Raw genomic sequence first — 15,890 nt, forward strand, 5'->3', positions numbered from 1 at the left:
TTGATTCTCCAGCAGGACTTTGAGACTATGTCACATCTGCATGATTTGTTCCCTCATGGCACCAGAAGATGTAAGGATATCAAGAACGTGCAAGGAATGAACGAGTCGGAAGCCGGGGATTTGAACACAGGGATGGGCTAGAATTCTCGGAAGCCATCTGGAGTCATGTCAAGAGTCATGTCGATCATCCCTAATGGGGGCATCCCCGTTCGAAGTGGAACCTTCATGGAAGAGTAGGTGCATTGTTCGCTCCAATCTGATATGCGGGTAGCTCCACGTGAGATTCTTGTTCCAAGGTTCGGCCGACGCTAAACAGAAAAAGAGACTTTCGGCAGGGACGATCCATATACTTCGGGTTTAGTGCACATGTGCAACATCCATCACAATGCAGATTCACTACTTTATCCATGGATAGGATCCCCGTGGTCCATCAGGAACACCCGATCATGATTTTCCCCTGGCCTGATTTGATCAGGAGGGGCACGTGGGTTGCATGCATTTCTGTAAGGTCGCATTGAACGTTGATTCAGACGTGCATTCCCCTTGGCAGCAAGGGTGGAATGAGGTCATAGCGCGGACTCTTCTCCCTCTGACACCTACTTGACATTTGTTACACTTCTCAAAACCCTTTAGGATCAATCATCTATGCTATACTCGGTCGCTGGTAGACCATGCAGAAACAGAGCAGTGGAGGTCGGAAGTCTATTCCCACTCAGAAAGAACCTATCCCTCCTTCAAGACCGGAGTTCCTATACCTGCCATGGTCAGTTGTGCGCTGCTCATTGGCTGCATGTCTCTTGATCGGACTAGTGTATCTGCTACAATTCACCCCCGCCTTCTCTCTCACGCCCATGATCTTACTCGGCGGAAACTACCAACAACCCCAAACAGAAGCCATCAATGCTCGGCCACAAATAGAGCTTCATCCGGAAGATCATGTGTACCGGGAACCGACGACTCAATATCTGAATTGGCGCGTGACATCGGATGATCGCAGACCAGATGGTGTGTTGAAGCGGGTCTATCTTATCAACGGTCTGTCGAATCAACCTATTGGTACAGTTATCACCAATCTGACTGGGAAATATCGAACTAGGCTTGTTCCCGGGACCAACTGTGGAGGCCCGCTCTGGTGACACCTTGATCATCACCGTTACCAACGCCTTGCCGGAAGAGTCGATTGCTCTGCATTGGCACGGCCTTCATGTAGCAAGTGTGTCTTCCCCTTTCTATTATTGGTTTAAAGTCTCAGGCTGACTGTTATAGATGTCATGGATGGGGCGGCCGGGGTTTCCCAATGCCCGATAGCTTCCGGAAGCCAATTCGTCTACAATCTGACGATACCATCTGATCAGAGTGGCACTTCCTGGTACCATGATCACTCAGGGGTTGCGCGTGTGGATGGGCTTTATGGTGGGCTGGTCATTCATGCACCAGCTTCCAGATCGACTGTCCGGGGCCTGATATCCCGGGCTCGCGATGAGATTCATCATTATACTTATGATAAAGAGATTCTGCTACTTATCGGTGACTGGTATCACCGCCCTGCGGTTGATGTCCTTGAATGGTATATGGATCCAGGAAATTTTGGTAATGAGGTGTGTCCCGATGCGCGGCCATGAGAATTGAAACGTTATCTGACATTGGTGTTAGCCTGTTCCTGATTCCCTCCTTATCAATGGGGCAGGGTATTTTGACTGCATGATGGCGGTCCCTGCTCGGCCAGTTGACTGCATCAATCAACTGGTGGACTATTCAATTTTTAACCTCGATCCTCGCACCACCTATCGAATTCGGGTGGTCAACACAGGGTATGTAATAGCACTTGAAGCTCAAAGCGATTCTAATTAACCATATTTTAGAGCACTTGCTGGGTTTAGTCTCTTGTTCGATCGCCATTACCTGGACCTACTCCAGGTAGATAGTGTTGATGTAGAACGTTCCAAAGCGACAGATATCAACTCCGTCGGTGTACTCTTCCCTGGCCAACGCATGGACTTTATAGTCCGGCCGGTCTCAGGGACTACGGCAGAGTCGTCATCCATAACAATTCAATTGGATAAAGAGTATGAAGAGCCTTCTCAAAGCACTACCATCTCCAGGACATACTTACTAATATTCACCAGTTGCTTCAAGTACCCCAACCCAGCATTGACTCCAGACCAGACCTTCCCCATCGACCACCGGCCCAGTAACATCACCCATCACCACCTCGACCTTGAAGAAGTGCCTTCTGCACAATCTATTATTGATGCGATTCCACCCAAAGCGGAACAAACACACGTTGTCTACACCAAAATCCAGAAACTGGCCCAATTTTCCAACAAGCCATTCGGCTACTTCAATCAAACCAGCTGGAAGCCCCAGCAACGTCCATCCGCCCATCTAGCCTCCCTGCCAAGAAACGAATGGGATGCAAATCAGCTGGCAATAACTACAGGACACGGGCCGACGTGGGTAGACCTAGTGGTCAATAATCTAGACGAAGGCTCCCATCCCTTTCACTTGGTAAGGCTGCTCTCTCCCTAACCCACAGATCTATTCACTAACGAGTATTCATCCAGCATGGGCACCATTTCTACGTTCTCGCAGTTCACCAAGCAGAATTCGGCTGGGGTTCCTACGACCCTTTCACGGAAGAAATCCCAGCACACCTAGGACCTGATTCAGAACCGGAGAAAGATGGTACAGAGACTGTTCACAGCCCCAAGACTGCTTTTATTTCCGGCCTATATGGCAAGTCGCGGGTTGCTTTGCGTGATACAGTCAACATCCCAAGTCGCGGCTATGCTGTCCTCCGTTTCCGGGCGGATAATCCTGGCGTGTGGTTGTTTCATTGCCATATCCCTTGGCATTTTGCGACGGGTATGGCCATGATTGTTGATGTGCAGGGTGATCCGGCGGGATTGGCTGCGCATGTTAGTAGTGAGGGACTTTGCTCTCTTTGAGGTAGGAAGTCCTAGTTACTTAATATCTCACTGATTTACTTCGTAGCCAATTCTAAATATTTCAAGGTAGGAGGAGGATTGGTAAGACAACGTTGGATTCTCTGGAAAACGCTTAAGATTTTTTCCATGACCATCTATACGGGTTCATAGGCTCTATATGTATAAAGGAAATGCAAGGATATCAAAGGACCGAAACAAGCCAAGCAGCGAAAAGCGACAATGCAACAGAAAAAGAAAAATTGACAAAGAATGAAGCGAGGTATAAAGAAACGTAATGAAATGGACAGTGAAGGTCAAAATGAAAAGGATGTGAGGGAGAAGGAAGCAAAAAGAGAAAGAGTGAAAGGATAGAGAAAGAGGAAGCATCTAAACACGCTTTTTGTCAAAGCCCTCAGCAGGCCATCCTTGGAGGGTATCACCATCTTCAACATGGTCACCAGAGAGGACGAGCGTATGCTCCAGAAGACAAGTATCCTGGCCCATCGAAGCACCAGACATCAACCGCGAACCAGCGCGCAAGATACTCCGATCTCCGACCTTCAAGGTATGCAACTCAAATCCACCACGCGAGTTCACATGGCATACCAAACTGGCATCATCAACGGCAACACGATCCCCAATGGTGAGGAGATCAGGCTCTGTAAAGTAAATGCTGGGAGTACCGTTGGCATGGATCGCACAGTCCTTTCCGATAGTCGCGCCCAGCAGACGGTAGTACCAGCTGATATAGGCAGATCCAGTGATCATAGGCAAGAGACCGGAACCACCGTAGCAGTCCTTGATGAGAGTCTCGCAGGAAAGCAGGAATTGCCAGCGCTGGTTGTAGCTGCTCTTGTCCCAGTGGAAGTGGCCTTCCTTGCGACGGCCCATGACAAGCCATTTGATGCAGACGATGATACCAAGCGCAAGGAAGGCTTGGACCAAGCTGATGCCGGCGAGGAGCGAGGAGAGCATTCCAAACAGGACGAATGGGCGCCAGGGACCTTGGGCGAAGCCGGCGGCGTTGCTGTGAGTGAGTGCGGCATTGAGGGCGAGAAGGGCAAAGACAACGGTGAGGAGCCAGTAGACTGTTGTGATGACAACGGAAAGAACGGAGTAGGCGACGATATCGTGGATGCGGAGAACGTGGTAGTCGGCTTCGTGGCGGTAGAAGGCGCGGCCGAAGGGTTTGCAGGTGTCCTTTTCGGTGAGCTCGCTGACGGTCGGGGTCTGTGGTTTCTTCTCGTTGGGGTGTTTCTCATCTTCACTGGCGCTGTTGGCGCTACTGCTGCTGCTTGCGACGACGGTGGGAGCGGCGGACATGGTCGTCGTGGTGGAGGTCGAGCTGGGGAATTGAACGGCTTCACCACCCTTGCTACCAGTCCAGACGGTGTTAGCGGGATAGTCGCCGTTACGGCGGAGCAGAGCACCGGAACCAATCATTGCTTCACGGCCAATGGTACTACCGGGCAGAGCGACGACACGGTCACCGACCATGGCGCCGTCGCCGATCACGATGCGGTCGCGACCGTACCCATCGGAGGTGACGAGGGTGGAGCGGGAGCCAAAAACAACGTCGTTGCCGACCTCGATGAGATCGAAGTCGGGGAGAGCGGGACCGACACTGGGCCAGTAGACGCGCTTGCCGACCTTGCCACCGAGGGCACGGATGGCCATCGAGACAAGCTCGTAGTGACGACCGACGAGACGAGTGAGTTCGTGGATATCACCAGAGGGCAGGATCTCCGCGAGCACAGCAGCTCGTACCTTCTGGCGGGTACTCTGCTTTGATGCAGGACCGGGCTGGGGCTTGCCGCAGACGATGTCGAGCAGGGACTTGATAATCCAAACAGCCGCAAAGAGTACGATCGGGCCACCGATCGCACGGCAGATTCTTGCGGTGATGTGGAAACCAATTCGCTGGCCGTTGGTGTACCATTGGAGAGTGGCCATGAACATATCGGCCGTGGGCTTGGGGAACTCCCGGACCATAGGCACGAGACCACCCATCCAAGTGAGACGAGCAGCAGTCCAGACGAGGATCTTGATAGGCTCGACAATCAAAAGCTTCCAGATCCAATGCGGTTGAGGGACGCGAGAGGTGAGCAAGTCGCGGTTGGACTCATCAGCATCCTGGAGTTCCCAGCTGGACGAGTTGGGACCAATGCATGTGTTCTCGGGAACATCAGCGCCAGCAGCGATGATGGACTTGATTCCAACAGAGCAGTCCTTGCCAATGCGGATGCGCTTCAAGAGCATGGAGGTGTTACGCTCCACAGCGAAGGGCCGGCACTGGGTTGCGGTATCCATGACGACGTTGTCACCAATCTCAATCAAATCATACTCACCTAACTTGGTGGATGGAGAAAGTGTGACGTTCTTGCCAATCTTTGCGCCAAGGAGACGATAGAAGAGCACGCGGGACCAGTTCCAGTGGTTGAACATGCCCTTTCCACACACCTGCAAGGCCTTCTGAGTCAACCACCAGCGGGTGTGGTACGGACCCCACATGGGAGACATGCCCTCCTTGTAGCGACCGATGACAAGCCACTTCCAGGTAATACCGCAGATAGGGAAGACAATGTGTGCAGCTATGCGAGAAGCAAGCACAGCCAGAACGATCAGAAGCAAACGGCCAATGAGGAGATCGCTAATTGGGAACCGCCACGAGCACTCGGCCACAACGTAGGCGAACACAAGCCACTGGAAAGCACGCTTCATGGGGTAGAAGAAGGTGATAGGGAACAAGTGCAAGATCAGGAGAAGCGGATTCGTGCTGCTGTATGTCTTCTCGCAACCAGGCAACTCGACCTCCTCGTCATCGCCCTTCGCAGCCTTGACCTCAACGGCTTCGGTGACCTTGTGCTCGATGGCACCAACGGTGCTGTGGTGGAAGAGAACATCGCCGGCCAGGAAAATGTTGAATTCGCGACGAAGTTGGGAGACGAGGCGGCCGGCACTGAGACTGTCACCACCAGCGGCAAAGAAATCGGTAAGCGCGGAGATGTCCTGTGCCTCACAAGAAAGCGCCACAGCGAAAATCTCCCGCACACGTGACTGAATGGGCGACAGGGCGCCGTCCGAGTTGCAGGCGCGAATTGCATCGTCGATAGCAGCTTGATCGGGTTTTCCATAGAAGTCCAGTGGCATGGGTCCTTTCAGGGCAGTAATGCGACTGGGAACAAGGTATCCATCCAGGCGGTCGTGGAGATCGCTGGGTGTGACATGAATATCATCCGGGTTCGGGGCGAATAGAACAGCCTGAGCGAAGCCATCGCGGGGGTGCTTGTGGATGTGTACCTCAGCAGTGTTGGCCATCTGAGTAAGAACCGAGCGAATGATGTTGTTGTCGATGATACATGCCTCTTTGGGGATAGATTGACTGAGCGGAGTACCATTTGGCGGGCACACAGCTTGGAAATGTCGGTCGGCCAGGGGCGTGGTCGGAGTCAGAGGTTCCAAGGCCAAGCGCTGTGCGAGCTTGATACGCTGGATTTTGTTGTTCGACTTTGGCACACGGTCCATGTACACCACAAGAGCAGGCCATTTGGGCTGGTGAATGATGGGCTGCAGTGCTTCATGCAGCTGACGAAGGTCAGGCCGGGTACTGCCGGGGGTTGAGACGATGACCACACCGACGACTTCCTGTAGCACCTCATCGGGGACAGAGAACGCCAATGTCTCAGCCACGCGGCCGAATAGTGGAGAGCCGGGGTGCTTAGCCGCGGCCAGGACAGCGTCTTCCACTTCGACGGGAGAGATGATCTCACCCCCACGATTGATAACCTCCTTGCTGCGGCCGGTGATGTACAGGTAGTTGTCGGCATCGAGGTATCCCAAATCACCGGTGTCGAACCAGCCAGACTCATCGAATGCACTGGTGTCGATGTTACCCTCGGCGTTGAGGTACCCCTCAAAGGCGGGTGATCCACGAATGCAAATGTGTCCGAGCATTTCAGGTTGTGGGACATGCTTGCCACTTTCAGTCAAGATTGCAACCTCAGGACCAACAATCTGTCCTGATGTCCCATGACGGTCCAGAGTGTAGTTCTTTGGCGGTGCGGCAATGGGCATACATTCAGTCATACCATAACTGGGAAGAATCACACAGTTGAAAGTATTACGAAGCTGCACGGCAAGAGTGGGTGGAAGACCAGCACCGGCGTTACAAATGAACTGGATTTCACTTTGCTGGATAGCCTCGGGGCGGTGCTCGGCTTCACCAAGGATCATCTGGTGCATTGTGGGTGTGGCATAGTACCACGTAGGGGTCATGTGAGGGCTTTGGACGGCATCCCAAAACATGCTGGGGTCGAAAGCCGGGCAGCAGATGGTAGCACCGCCGGCGAGGATTGGAGAGAGGATACTGCGAACGATGCCACCACTAATTTCGTTAGTAACTTCCTATGCATTCTGGCGGGGGAAACATACACATGGTTCAGCGGCATCATGTTGAGACAGGTATCTGTCTCCGACAATTCCACCGACTCGATAGTGGCCATCGTTCCCGCGATGAGATTGAAGCTCGTGATAGGAACCAGCTTCTTGTTGCCACTGGTACCACTGGTGAAGAGGATAATGGCGATATGATCACCGGTATTAGGGGCAGTGTGTACTGCAGCAGTCGCATGTTGTGCAGAAACCACCCGGAAGGTCAGGTCTTCCAGGGGCTCGATTCCAAACACTGGCCGGCTACCGTTGTCCAATTGCAGCTTGCCAATGTCAGCGTCCAGCGCGACAACAGCATCGGCTTGCACCTGCTCGATATCCACGTGCAGTTGCTCTGGCACCGTGTTTGATGCCATGGGTACAATGGTGTATCTATTAGCAAATGCGAGAATCGCAATTGCCAGGAGAGGACCATTGGGCAGAATGACAGCAACGCGAGGCTTTCCATGGCGAGAAGGTCCCACGGGTAGTTGGAAGTTCTGTACAAATTGCCGGATGCCGATATGGGACAGATGTCGTCCGGTTGTGGCGTCAATGAAGCCGGCACGAGAATCTGTCCCTATTACATCTGCAATGCAAGGAGTAGCTGCCTTGACTTGTGCACGGAGGCGAGCAACTGATTCATTATTCTTCACTTTGAGGGACTCGGGGAGGGACTTGTAGATGTCCTGGAACGTTGAAATTAATTGACGGAGTGGCCAAGGGCCGGAATGTGAGGATAATAGTGAAGAGAGGTTCTGGGCGGCGTCTGGTTGTGATGCTCCGTTACGGAGGTCTGAGAGCTGTTCCACGAGGCTGTTTGATAGTCAGTCTTCAGAGCAAAAGATAAGAGGGACCGGAAAAATGAGCACATACGACGAGTCTGGCATGACTGCCATACTGTATATAATAAATTGTATAAGGAATTTCCCGTGCAAAAGACACTTCCCGCAGACTATCAATGCACGTCTATGGAATATTGGAATCTGAAACGAGGAGCCCTCGACAACTTATACTCTTCGATGGCAACACCTACGCCCTGAGATCCACCGTCGAGTTGAAAATTACGATGTACGACGTGCTTCGTACCTCACGGACCCATCTGCGAGTCTGCTTTGCTCCATGTGGTTAACTGGATCAATAGCGAGTCGAGAACGACCCGCAGAGCGTCCGGGTGCTCATGCTTGGCTCTGTCCCATGGAATCCCTATACAGAGTTGGAGAAACAGGGGAAGGGGAGGGGGGTGGAGATGCATCTCTTGGCATGGCAGTCCACATCTACCGCACGGAGTCCGATGTACGCAGTATATGCCTGGCTGTGCTGGCACTGGCCAAGGCAGTTGTTCTGTTATCTTCAGGAGACCAGGGGTCTAGCGATCTCTGCAGCTTTTTGACTTTAAGCCGCTTCGCATGATCTAGCATGGGTTATTTTCACAATCTGATGTATCTGCTGCATGTGCTTTATATTCATTCACTCACCAAATGTACATCTCCTACTGTGTATATGACCTTATCCCCAAGCTTTGTCGTACCCGCCACATGGGATGCCTTTCCCTGGATCGTCATCGATCGTCCACTAAAGCGAGAACCCACGTGGGTCCACAACGGACGATGCTTAGCAATTATTGGCAATCGGATCCCCTACGGAGCACACTCGGTGTGGATGATAGTGTAGAGTAACTACTGGGGCCGATCAACGAAAATCGTAAGGACCTCCCAAATATCAGCCTAAGGACCCACTTTGACGGCAAACTGCAGGCCCCACTGATCGACAGGACCTCTTCTCTTGGCTCGGATGCAGATCTTATGCAGTTCGACCCTGGACCCCTTATACTTTGTCAGCCCTGAGGGCCCCTTACAAGACACTCGAGAACCTTTCCGGGACCCTCCAATACCTGGTACTACCAGGCCATTGTCAGTGCCTTTTTCCATTTTCGATTTATCACATTGCGTGCTCTTCCCGGTTAATATGACGTTATGCGGCACCGGAGGAATCCCGAACATGAATAGATTCGGCTTATCAGTCGGGAAATACATCCATCCCGACACCTCGGGGTCCCCGGACCTTATCTTGGGCTTCGGCAGGTGTCGGCATGGGGAATTGCACATTTGTATATACACATGTCCAAATCAGATGGGTTTTGCAGTTGAATTCTTTTTTTATTTTTTCTATCAATTGCGTCGGGAAAGCTGTCAAATCGTTATCTTGCGCAATTGCAGGGATGTCATTATCTCAAAGTGGACTAATCCGTGTAATGTGCTGAGCTGTCTGTCTATTTTAATCTGATACATTCGATACGACTTGTACATGTCAGTACAGACCCTGAAGGATAAACACGCAAACCAGATCGAGCCTTTGTCGCCTCCCTCCACAGAAGCCGTTGCAAGTAAATTGCCCTTGTACGTGTGCGCTGTAGTGCATAACATTGGTCTGGACAATAGTGGAGAAACTCCCACGCTTGCTGCCATCACAACGGATTAAACTGAAACAAACCTTCTCCTCCCCAGAGGATGCCAGCCCAATCCAGGTAGATGTTGTATCCATGGATGGAACTACGATGGCGTTACATTGCGAAGCTGCTGTACAGAGTATCTCCCAGCAAATGAGATCACCGCATGCGCCGCAGACTTCCAGATCCAGACAGTTCACCTTGTCGATCATGGCCCACCAGCACCATAGAGGGAAGAAGTCGGAAGTGGAAGTCGGAAGTCCCCAATGCCTTTCAAGGCTGTGTCTCGCCATTGGAATTACCCCGATAAGATCCATGGTAACTTTGAAAGTCTCCGGGAATTGGCTTTCGAGAATTTTCCATTTCCAGTCTTCAGTGTCGGAAGGTTCCAAGATTCCAAGGTTACGAAATAGGACCTTGGTAGTACCGTCCCGGGGGCTCCCGGGGGCCCCATGGGCATTATTACCTAACACATCGCGGCAGTGGACTCCGGGTACCAACCTTTACGTGATATCATTGTCGTACTCGTGGGACGTATGTAGAGTGTATATGGAGCTGTATAAACTTTTGGAGTATATCGCATTCCAGGCGGGAGCATAAAGTGAAAAAGCATTGGGCGTTCTACGTGCACGACGGCAACGAATCAGCGCTCACCATGATGAAAGTACGTTATCATGCCAAGCCTTATCCCTGCCAGGAATCCTTGAGCTCGAACATAAGTACGAGAGCTGACACATGAAGAAACGCCATAGGCAGAATTATGAGCTTTCCCGATAGAGATTTTGCTTTTATGTAACTTACAAGATCCCCAAGTTCAGTGGAGTTCACTTCGGAATATTTCAAAAGAAATAGGTAGAAGTCTCCTCACCTCGGACACAAATACTCCGTAATGAAATTTCTAAGTCTATGCAGAAGAGTTTGAGTTGATCAAGATTTATCTGATCCGTTATACTAACGACTTACAGGGGCAGATCGCCTAGTGAGCTCCATGCAGACAAGATCTGCGCCACAGCGGATAGTCAGATCAACTCTGAATTGATCTTATCAGATGGGCGTTGTGTACAGAAAAGGAAAGTTTACCGGTTTTCGGCGTGGGGAACTGGATTTTCCCTCCTCTTTTTTCTCTTGAAGGGTCTACGGAGTACGAAAAGTAAACTTTCAGGGCTGGACGGGAACATCGTAGTTCGTCGGAACTTCACTATGACCTAACTGACCCACCCGTACCGTCTAGCCATGGGCCATGGCGATCTTCAGGACCCACAGTCCCCTAGTCCACGCAAAACGCGCGTGCAATAAACCATTGGCCTCGGTTGTTTCAATATGTTGCCTGAAGGGTCTTGGCTGTATGATGTATCTTGTACACAAAGTACTCTGCAGTATGGCATTGTCATCACGATCTCGATCGTATGGCTTGAAACTATTCATGCAGGGACATGCAGGGCCCGGAGCCATCAGCGTCGGTCCCGAGGAGTCCGACGGAGTTTCGGTCGTTATACTGGAAAGGTATGGAATTTAAGTTTTTACCGCCGAATTGGTGATAGCGGAGGGTTCAGCCGGTCTTCTGGTAGCTTTTTCTCGCATGCTTTGCTCAACTCGGCTTCCCTTGGCATGCCTGCCGCCATCCTCACGGCTTGTCTCCCGGCTTGTGTATGATGCTGAGCGGACGTTGGATGGAGAACATTGGAGTTGCGGCTCGGTCCTCAGGGGAGGTGCAGGGGATGCACTGGCGGAAGATAAGGACAATGCAAGATGCCGCTGTTGCCTTCGCCTTCCAAGCAATTAGATGCATTCGCGATATCGCAAGACAGTCTCGATTGATGATCCTTCTGAGGATTCGTATCTACTGTGATTCATTCTCGTGAGAGATAGGATCTTTGATCTGAAGATCAATCGACGAGCATTGCCAATCGCGATGGCACACCTATCAAGTCGGGAAATGGCTGGTAGGATTCCAGTGCGATGCGATGTCACCACGAAGATCCCTCGGAAGTTTGTTCACTCTGCTGCGTCAATGTAGATACAGAAGATCAACTTGGGATTCAGCGTACGCCATACCTTGTACATCGTTACATGACACGCCACGAGCAGACAATAGTGACACCATACAAAGAGCTGCGTGCATCGTACAGTAGATCGAATATGCTGATCACCAGAGCAATTCGGCCGCATGCTCAGTTGAATGGTCGCCAGCCGTCACTGTTGGACCACTTTCTTCCACGCGAGGTGGATATTGATGACCCTATCCTCGCCAAGAGTGATCTTCAACCCTCCGGTCGTTGCGATGTCTGCCTGCCAGTGCTTGGCGCGCGGCCATTGTGATCTGTTTGAAACCTGTAACTAGTGGATAGTTAAAGTAACATCGGAGCTGCGTCAACGGCCCACTCAGCCTTTATTGCGAGATATTCTTAGGTATGTAGTACAATGTGTCGTAGTTGGCCTCTGACGCCACAGCCGGACTATTAGACCCGTGGGCCGCCGCTGTTTCATGGAGTCCACTTCCGTTCAGGGGTGACGTCTGAACGAAGCTGCTATGGCAAACAAGCAGGAAAAGAGCTTTACGGCGTACGCAGTAGGCATCTTGCCAAGCTTAGTGTAGTCTTGAAGATTCTGTACTCCGTATGTTGTATCGGATTATCCCAAGCAATCGAAGGTGCACGTGGACTCCACTAATTCAACAGTTATCCTCATCCGATCCATTTTCGTGTCCATCTCCCTGCACCTCCGCCATCGTTTTCTTGTCCACAGCCTTCTTGAACAATAGGACCTGCCTGTCCAACGGATATTCCAGCAAGAAGTCCCACGCCACCCAACAATATTTCTGCGGCGCTCCCTTCAGATATCCCTCCGCAATAGCCCTCTCCAAGCCAACAGGGACATTGAGTCGCCACAATGCGAGAATCTCATAGCCGTACTTGGAGCTTTTCATACCAGCGTTGAAGTCTGCATTGCCGATACCTCCGTCTTCGGGAACCTCGCCTGGGTCTTTCCCTGGAGATATACGGGCGACGTATTGGATTTCTTTCGTTGGGCTGCTGGTGTAGAACCAGATGTACTTGATGCTCGGTGAGAGAAGATAACTGCGGTATTCGTGGTTCTTGGATCTCGAGACGATGTTCTGCATGTGTTCTGGCTTTATGCTCATGAAGATGTCTAATGTCGACTTGGTTAGAGCCCGTTGCATCTTGAAGAGGTATGTATGAGATAGGTAATCTTTCAATGTAGCAGTGCTCATCAAGGGTGAATCCATGTTGGGACCTCGGGAGCGGTGAAGCTGCAGCCCGGTGTACTGTGTAGGGGGCTGGAGTACTTACCCACGCGTAGGTACTGTGGACATACTTGAAGGTTGAAACACGGTTCAATAACGTAGACTGAGATTTATTCAATGTTCCATACCTATGGAGTGACAACTGAGGTTGTAATGTCTAGGCATCACTCTACAACTTGTTTGGTACCTAGGTAAGCAGGAACCGCAGTAGGTATGGTATACAATTCCAAACAATAATCGTAATCATACTGGGTTCACAGAGTATAAAGTACAAGACTGCGTGTTCTGTGCAAAGAATGACGCCTTATTGAAAGCCAAAGCCCCCGAGAGAGAAGGAAAGATATGATTACAAGGCTGTGCAAAGACGGCCATAGAAAGAAACCAGAAGGAAGAGAGGGAAAGACCAGCTTCGCCATTCGGGCTCCCAATATTATGGTCATAGACAACAAAGTTATGAAGAGGCAGCAGCCCACTCAACAACTTCTAGAGCAGCCATGACCAGTACGAGCGTAGATGGAAGGATCCTAGAAAAGGGCCAAGATGTTAACAATGATCAATTGAGATTGACGGTCTGGATAATGGTGCGTCATGTAGATAAAATGGAAAAACTCACCAGACAACGTAACTCTGGAATAGAAGCTTCGACATGGCGCCGACGTAGACATTGTTGATCTGGCAGATCTGCGCCAACTGCAACGCCGAGGGTGCACCGGTAAGCAGGAAGCAGACGATAACAAAGATCGGATCGTCGAGGATGCTGACCGGCACAAACTTGGCTGTGAGTGCCAGAATCGGCGCCATGATGAGAGTAGGAAGAAGCATACGCGCAAGGAGAGAAGCAATGATAAGTTTGCGTTCCTCGCGGGGATGCTCCATGTCCTCTAGTGCCTCTGCGGGAATCGTGTTGCGCGCGAGATTCGCGCCCAGCACGACCAATATCAGTGGCACAGCGACCTGTCCGTTCTGTTCAATTGCGCGAGTGACTGAGTTGCGGACGAATGTACCGTCACCGAAGAAGAGGCCCTGGAGCGCCGGAACAGATGCGACAATTATTGACACCAGCATTGCCCACAGTGGCGGGTTCATGAAGTCCCATGCGCCACGGAAGAATCTACGCACTCCACGCGTGGTGGAAAAGAGGGCTTTTTGGGCATTTGGCGGGAGACGCGTGTGGAGAGCGTCGGTTCGTTTGTCCCACCACCGACCGGTACGGTCTCGCGATTTCCGTAGATGAGCTGCCCAACGCTGCAGTTGTGTCCTCTCGGATTCTTCGGCTTCTCGCGCGGAGTTTTCAATATCCGGAAATTGAAGGATGTCGCCCCGAGAGCTTTGGCGGGGGAGGAAGGGGCCATTAGGTGGCGGCCCGATGAATGAGGGAGTGTCATCCAGATCAGGCTCATCAGAATGGGTGGATGATACCTTCGAGTAAGCATAGGGTCGCGATGACACGGGTGTCTGTTCTCCAGATGGCAGCCGGCTGTCAGGGTGGATGTGGTGTAGATCATCTGAGCTGCGTGTTCGAACAAGCGGTTCATCCGGGTCTGTCTGTTCCGGATTGTCGATGTATCGCGCCTGACCCTGCTCGATGATTGACTGGCCACTGCCGTCACTCTCCCCCTCCTCGAGGTAGCGATCCTTGGGCGCTAAGAGAACGTGGTATCCCCAGCTCCAGCGCACAAGTTGGCCTAGTTGCTGGAAGATCAACAAGTATAAAATCCCGCGGGCAGCGACTTCGTCATCGTTGTCATTTGGAATTTGGTCCCAGTGGAGGCCTTTGAGGGTCTGTGAGAGCGATACGACGAGAGAGATTGGGAGGGAGTTTGAATTGCCGAAGACCTATAGATAAGAAATGGTCATTAGCACTGGATGTTCGATTTCGCATATGACAACACCAACTTACCGCCATGGCAGCCACAAAGTTTGACTGTCGCTTTTTGAATCGGCAGCATTTTGAGACAATAAAGGAGCAAAAGTATGATACGAAAGTCTGTACGATAAAGATCACCGGGATGATAGCCAGGTCCGTCAGCTTTTCGGCGGTCAATTGTGAGCCCAACTTTGTGAAAACTAGTGAAGCAAGTCAGCTATCGACCGCACTAAGGTCTAAGCCCATACCAAGAGATCGGGAGAGGAGTGCATACTGAGGCACGGGGTGAACAGAGTCACGTTGAGATTTGCCACCAGCTTCTGCGCGTCGGCATCGAACATGCCCTGCTGGGCGGCAATATAACCAGGGAAGCTGACGCAGATGACCTCTAGCACAGCTTCAAATACAAGCAGCACTAATTGAAAGAATGGGGGGTGGCTCTCATGGGCGGTTGGCATGAAGCGGCTGATGCCCATAGGAGCCTGAGGGATGATAGCATTGACATTCTGAAATGATCGGGGCGCGGTAAAGATGGCCATCAGTGAGCGTTGTGAGGCAGATATCGGAGTCCTTGATAAATAGGGGAACCCCAAGACAGGTGAGGTGAAGTTGAGAAGGAAAGAATCACATTCGTGACATTCCTTGGTTTGGTCCTCAAGCTTGGCAGTCTGGCCCACGTTGATAGTTCCATGATAGAGCTTGATTTTGTCTTATCGCCCAGCTGCATTCGGCCTTGATTGTGTCCTTAGGCTCCAATTCAAATTTAACATGTATGGCGCAATGATGTCAAATGCATTAATACAACATCTTCGTATAGTACAAGGGTTACTACATGTTTTCTTGTGCAACGAAGTATTAAACAAGACCAGTTATGACTTATGGGCGATCAGCAATGACGCGTTTGGGCGAGATGAGGCGATATCGTCACGCCAAGACTTGGCCCGTGCTTGTTAC

At 51.3% G+C, this 15,890-nt stretch overlaps 4 protein-coding genes across 4 annotated transcripts; 1 reads left to right on the top strand and 3 right to left on the bottom strand.

Annotated features, from left to right (window-relative positions):
* Positions 1 to 671: 671 nt before the first annotated feature.
* N7515_007382 (CAZyme family AA1) lies at positions 672 to 2,948 on the top strand (the record flags this gene model as incomplete). The annotated part of the gene is made up of 7 exons (XM_056668126.1): positions 672 to 1,035; positions 1,097 to 1,213; positions 1,267 to 1,598; positions 1,654 to 1,811; positions 1,863 to 2,066; positions 2,127 to 2,508; positions 2,565 to 2,948. The coding sequence occupies 7 exons, from the start codon at positions 672 to 674 to the stop codon at positions 2,946 to 2,948; spliced, it is 1,941 nt and encodes a 646-aa protein (XP_056521722.1).
* Positions 2,949 to 3,314: 366 nt separating this feature from the next.
* Positions 3,315 to 8,254, bottom strand: N7515_007383 (non-ribosomal peptide synthetase; the record flags this gene model as incomplete). The annotated part of the gene is made up of 3 exons (XM_056668127.1): positions 3,315 to 7,311; positions 7,359 to 8,171; positions 8,232 to 8,254. The coding sequence occupies 3 exons, from the start codon at positions 8,252 to 8,254 to the stop codon at positions 3,315 to 3,317; spliced, it is 4,833 nt and encodes a 1,610-aa protein (XP_056521723.1).
* Positions 8,255 to 12,475: 4,221 nt separating this feature from the next.
* N7515_007384 (uncharacterized protein) lies at positions 12,476 to 12,985 on the bottom strand (the record flags this gene model as incomplete). Its single annotated transcript, XM_056668128.1, has 1 exon — positions 12,476 to 12,985. The coding sequence occupies one exon, from the start codon at positions 12,983 to 12,985 to the stop codon at positions 12,476 to 12,478; it is 510 nt and encodes a 169-aa protein (XP_056521724.1).
* A 535-nt stretch (positions 12,986 to 13,520) lies between these two features.
* On the bottom strand, positions 13,521 to 15,475 carry N7515_007385 (Auxin Efflux Carrier superfamily; the record flags this gene model as incomplete). Its single annotated transcript, XM_056668129.1, has 4 exons — positions 13,521 to 13,593; positions 13,683 to 14,905; positions 14,970 to 15,136; positions 15,211 to 15,475. 4 exons carry the CDS (start codon positions 15,473 to 15,475, stop codon positions 13,521 to 13,523), a joined length of 1,728 nt encoding a protein of 575 aa, XP_056521725.1.
* Between the last annotated feature and the right edge of the window lie 415 nt (positions 15,476 to 15,890).

The sequence above is a fragment of the Penicillium bovifimosum genome (assembly GCF_028826915.1).
Source record: "Penicillium bovifimosum strain IBT 22155 chromosome Unknown utg000005l_segment0_segment0, whole genome shotgun sequence".
NCBI lineage: Eukaryota > Fungi > Ascomycota > Eurotiomycetes > Eurotiales > Aspergillaceae > Penicillium > Penicillium bovifimosum.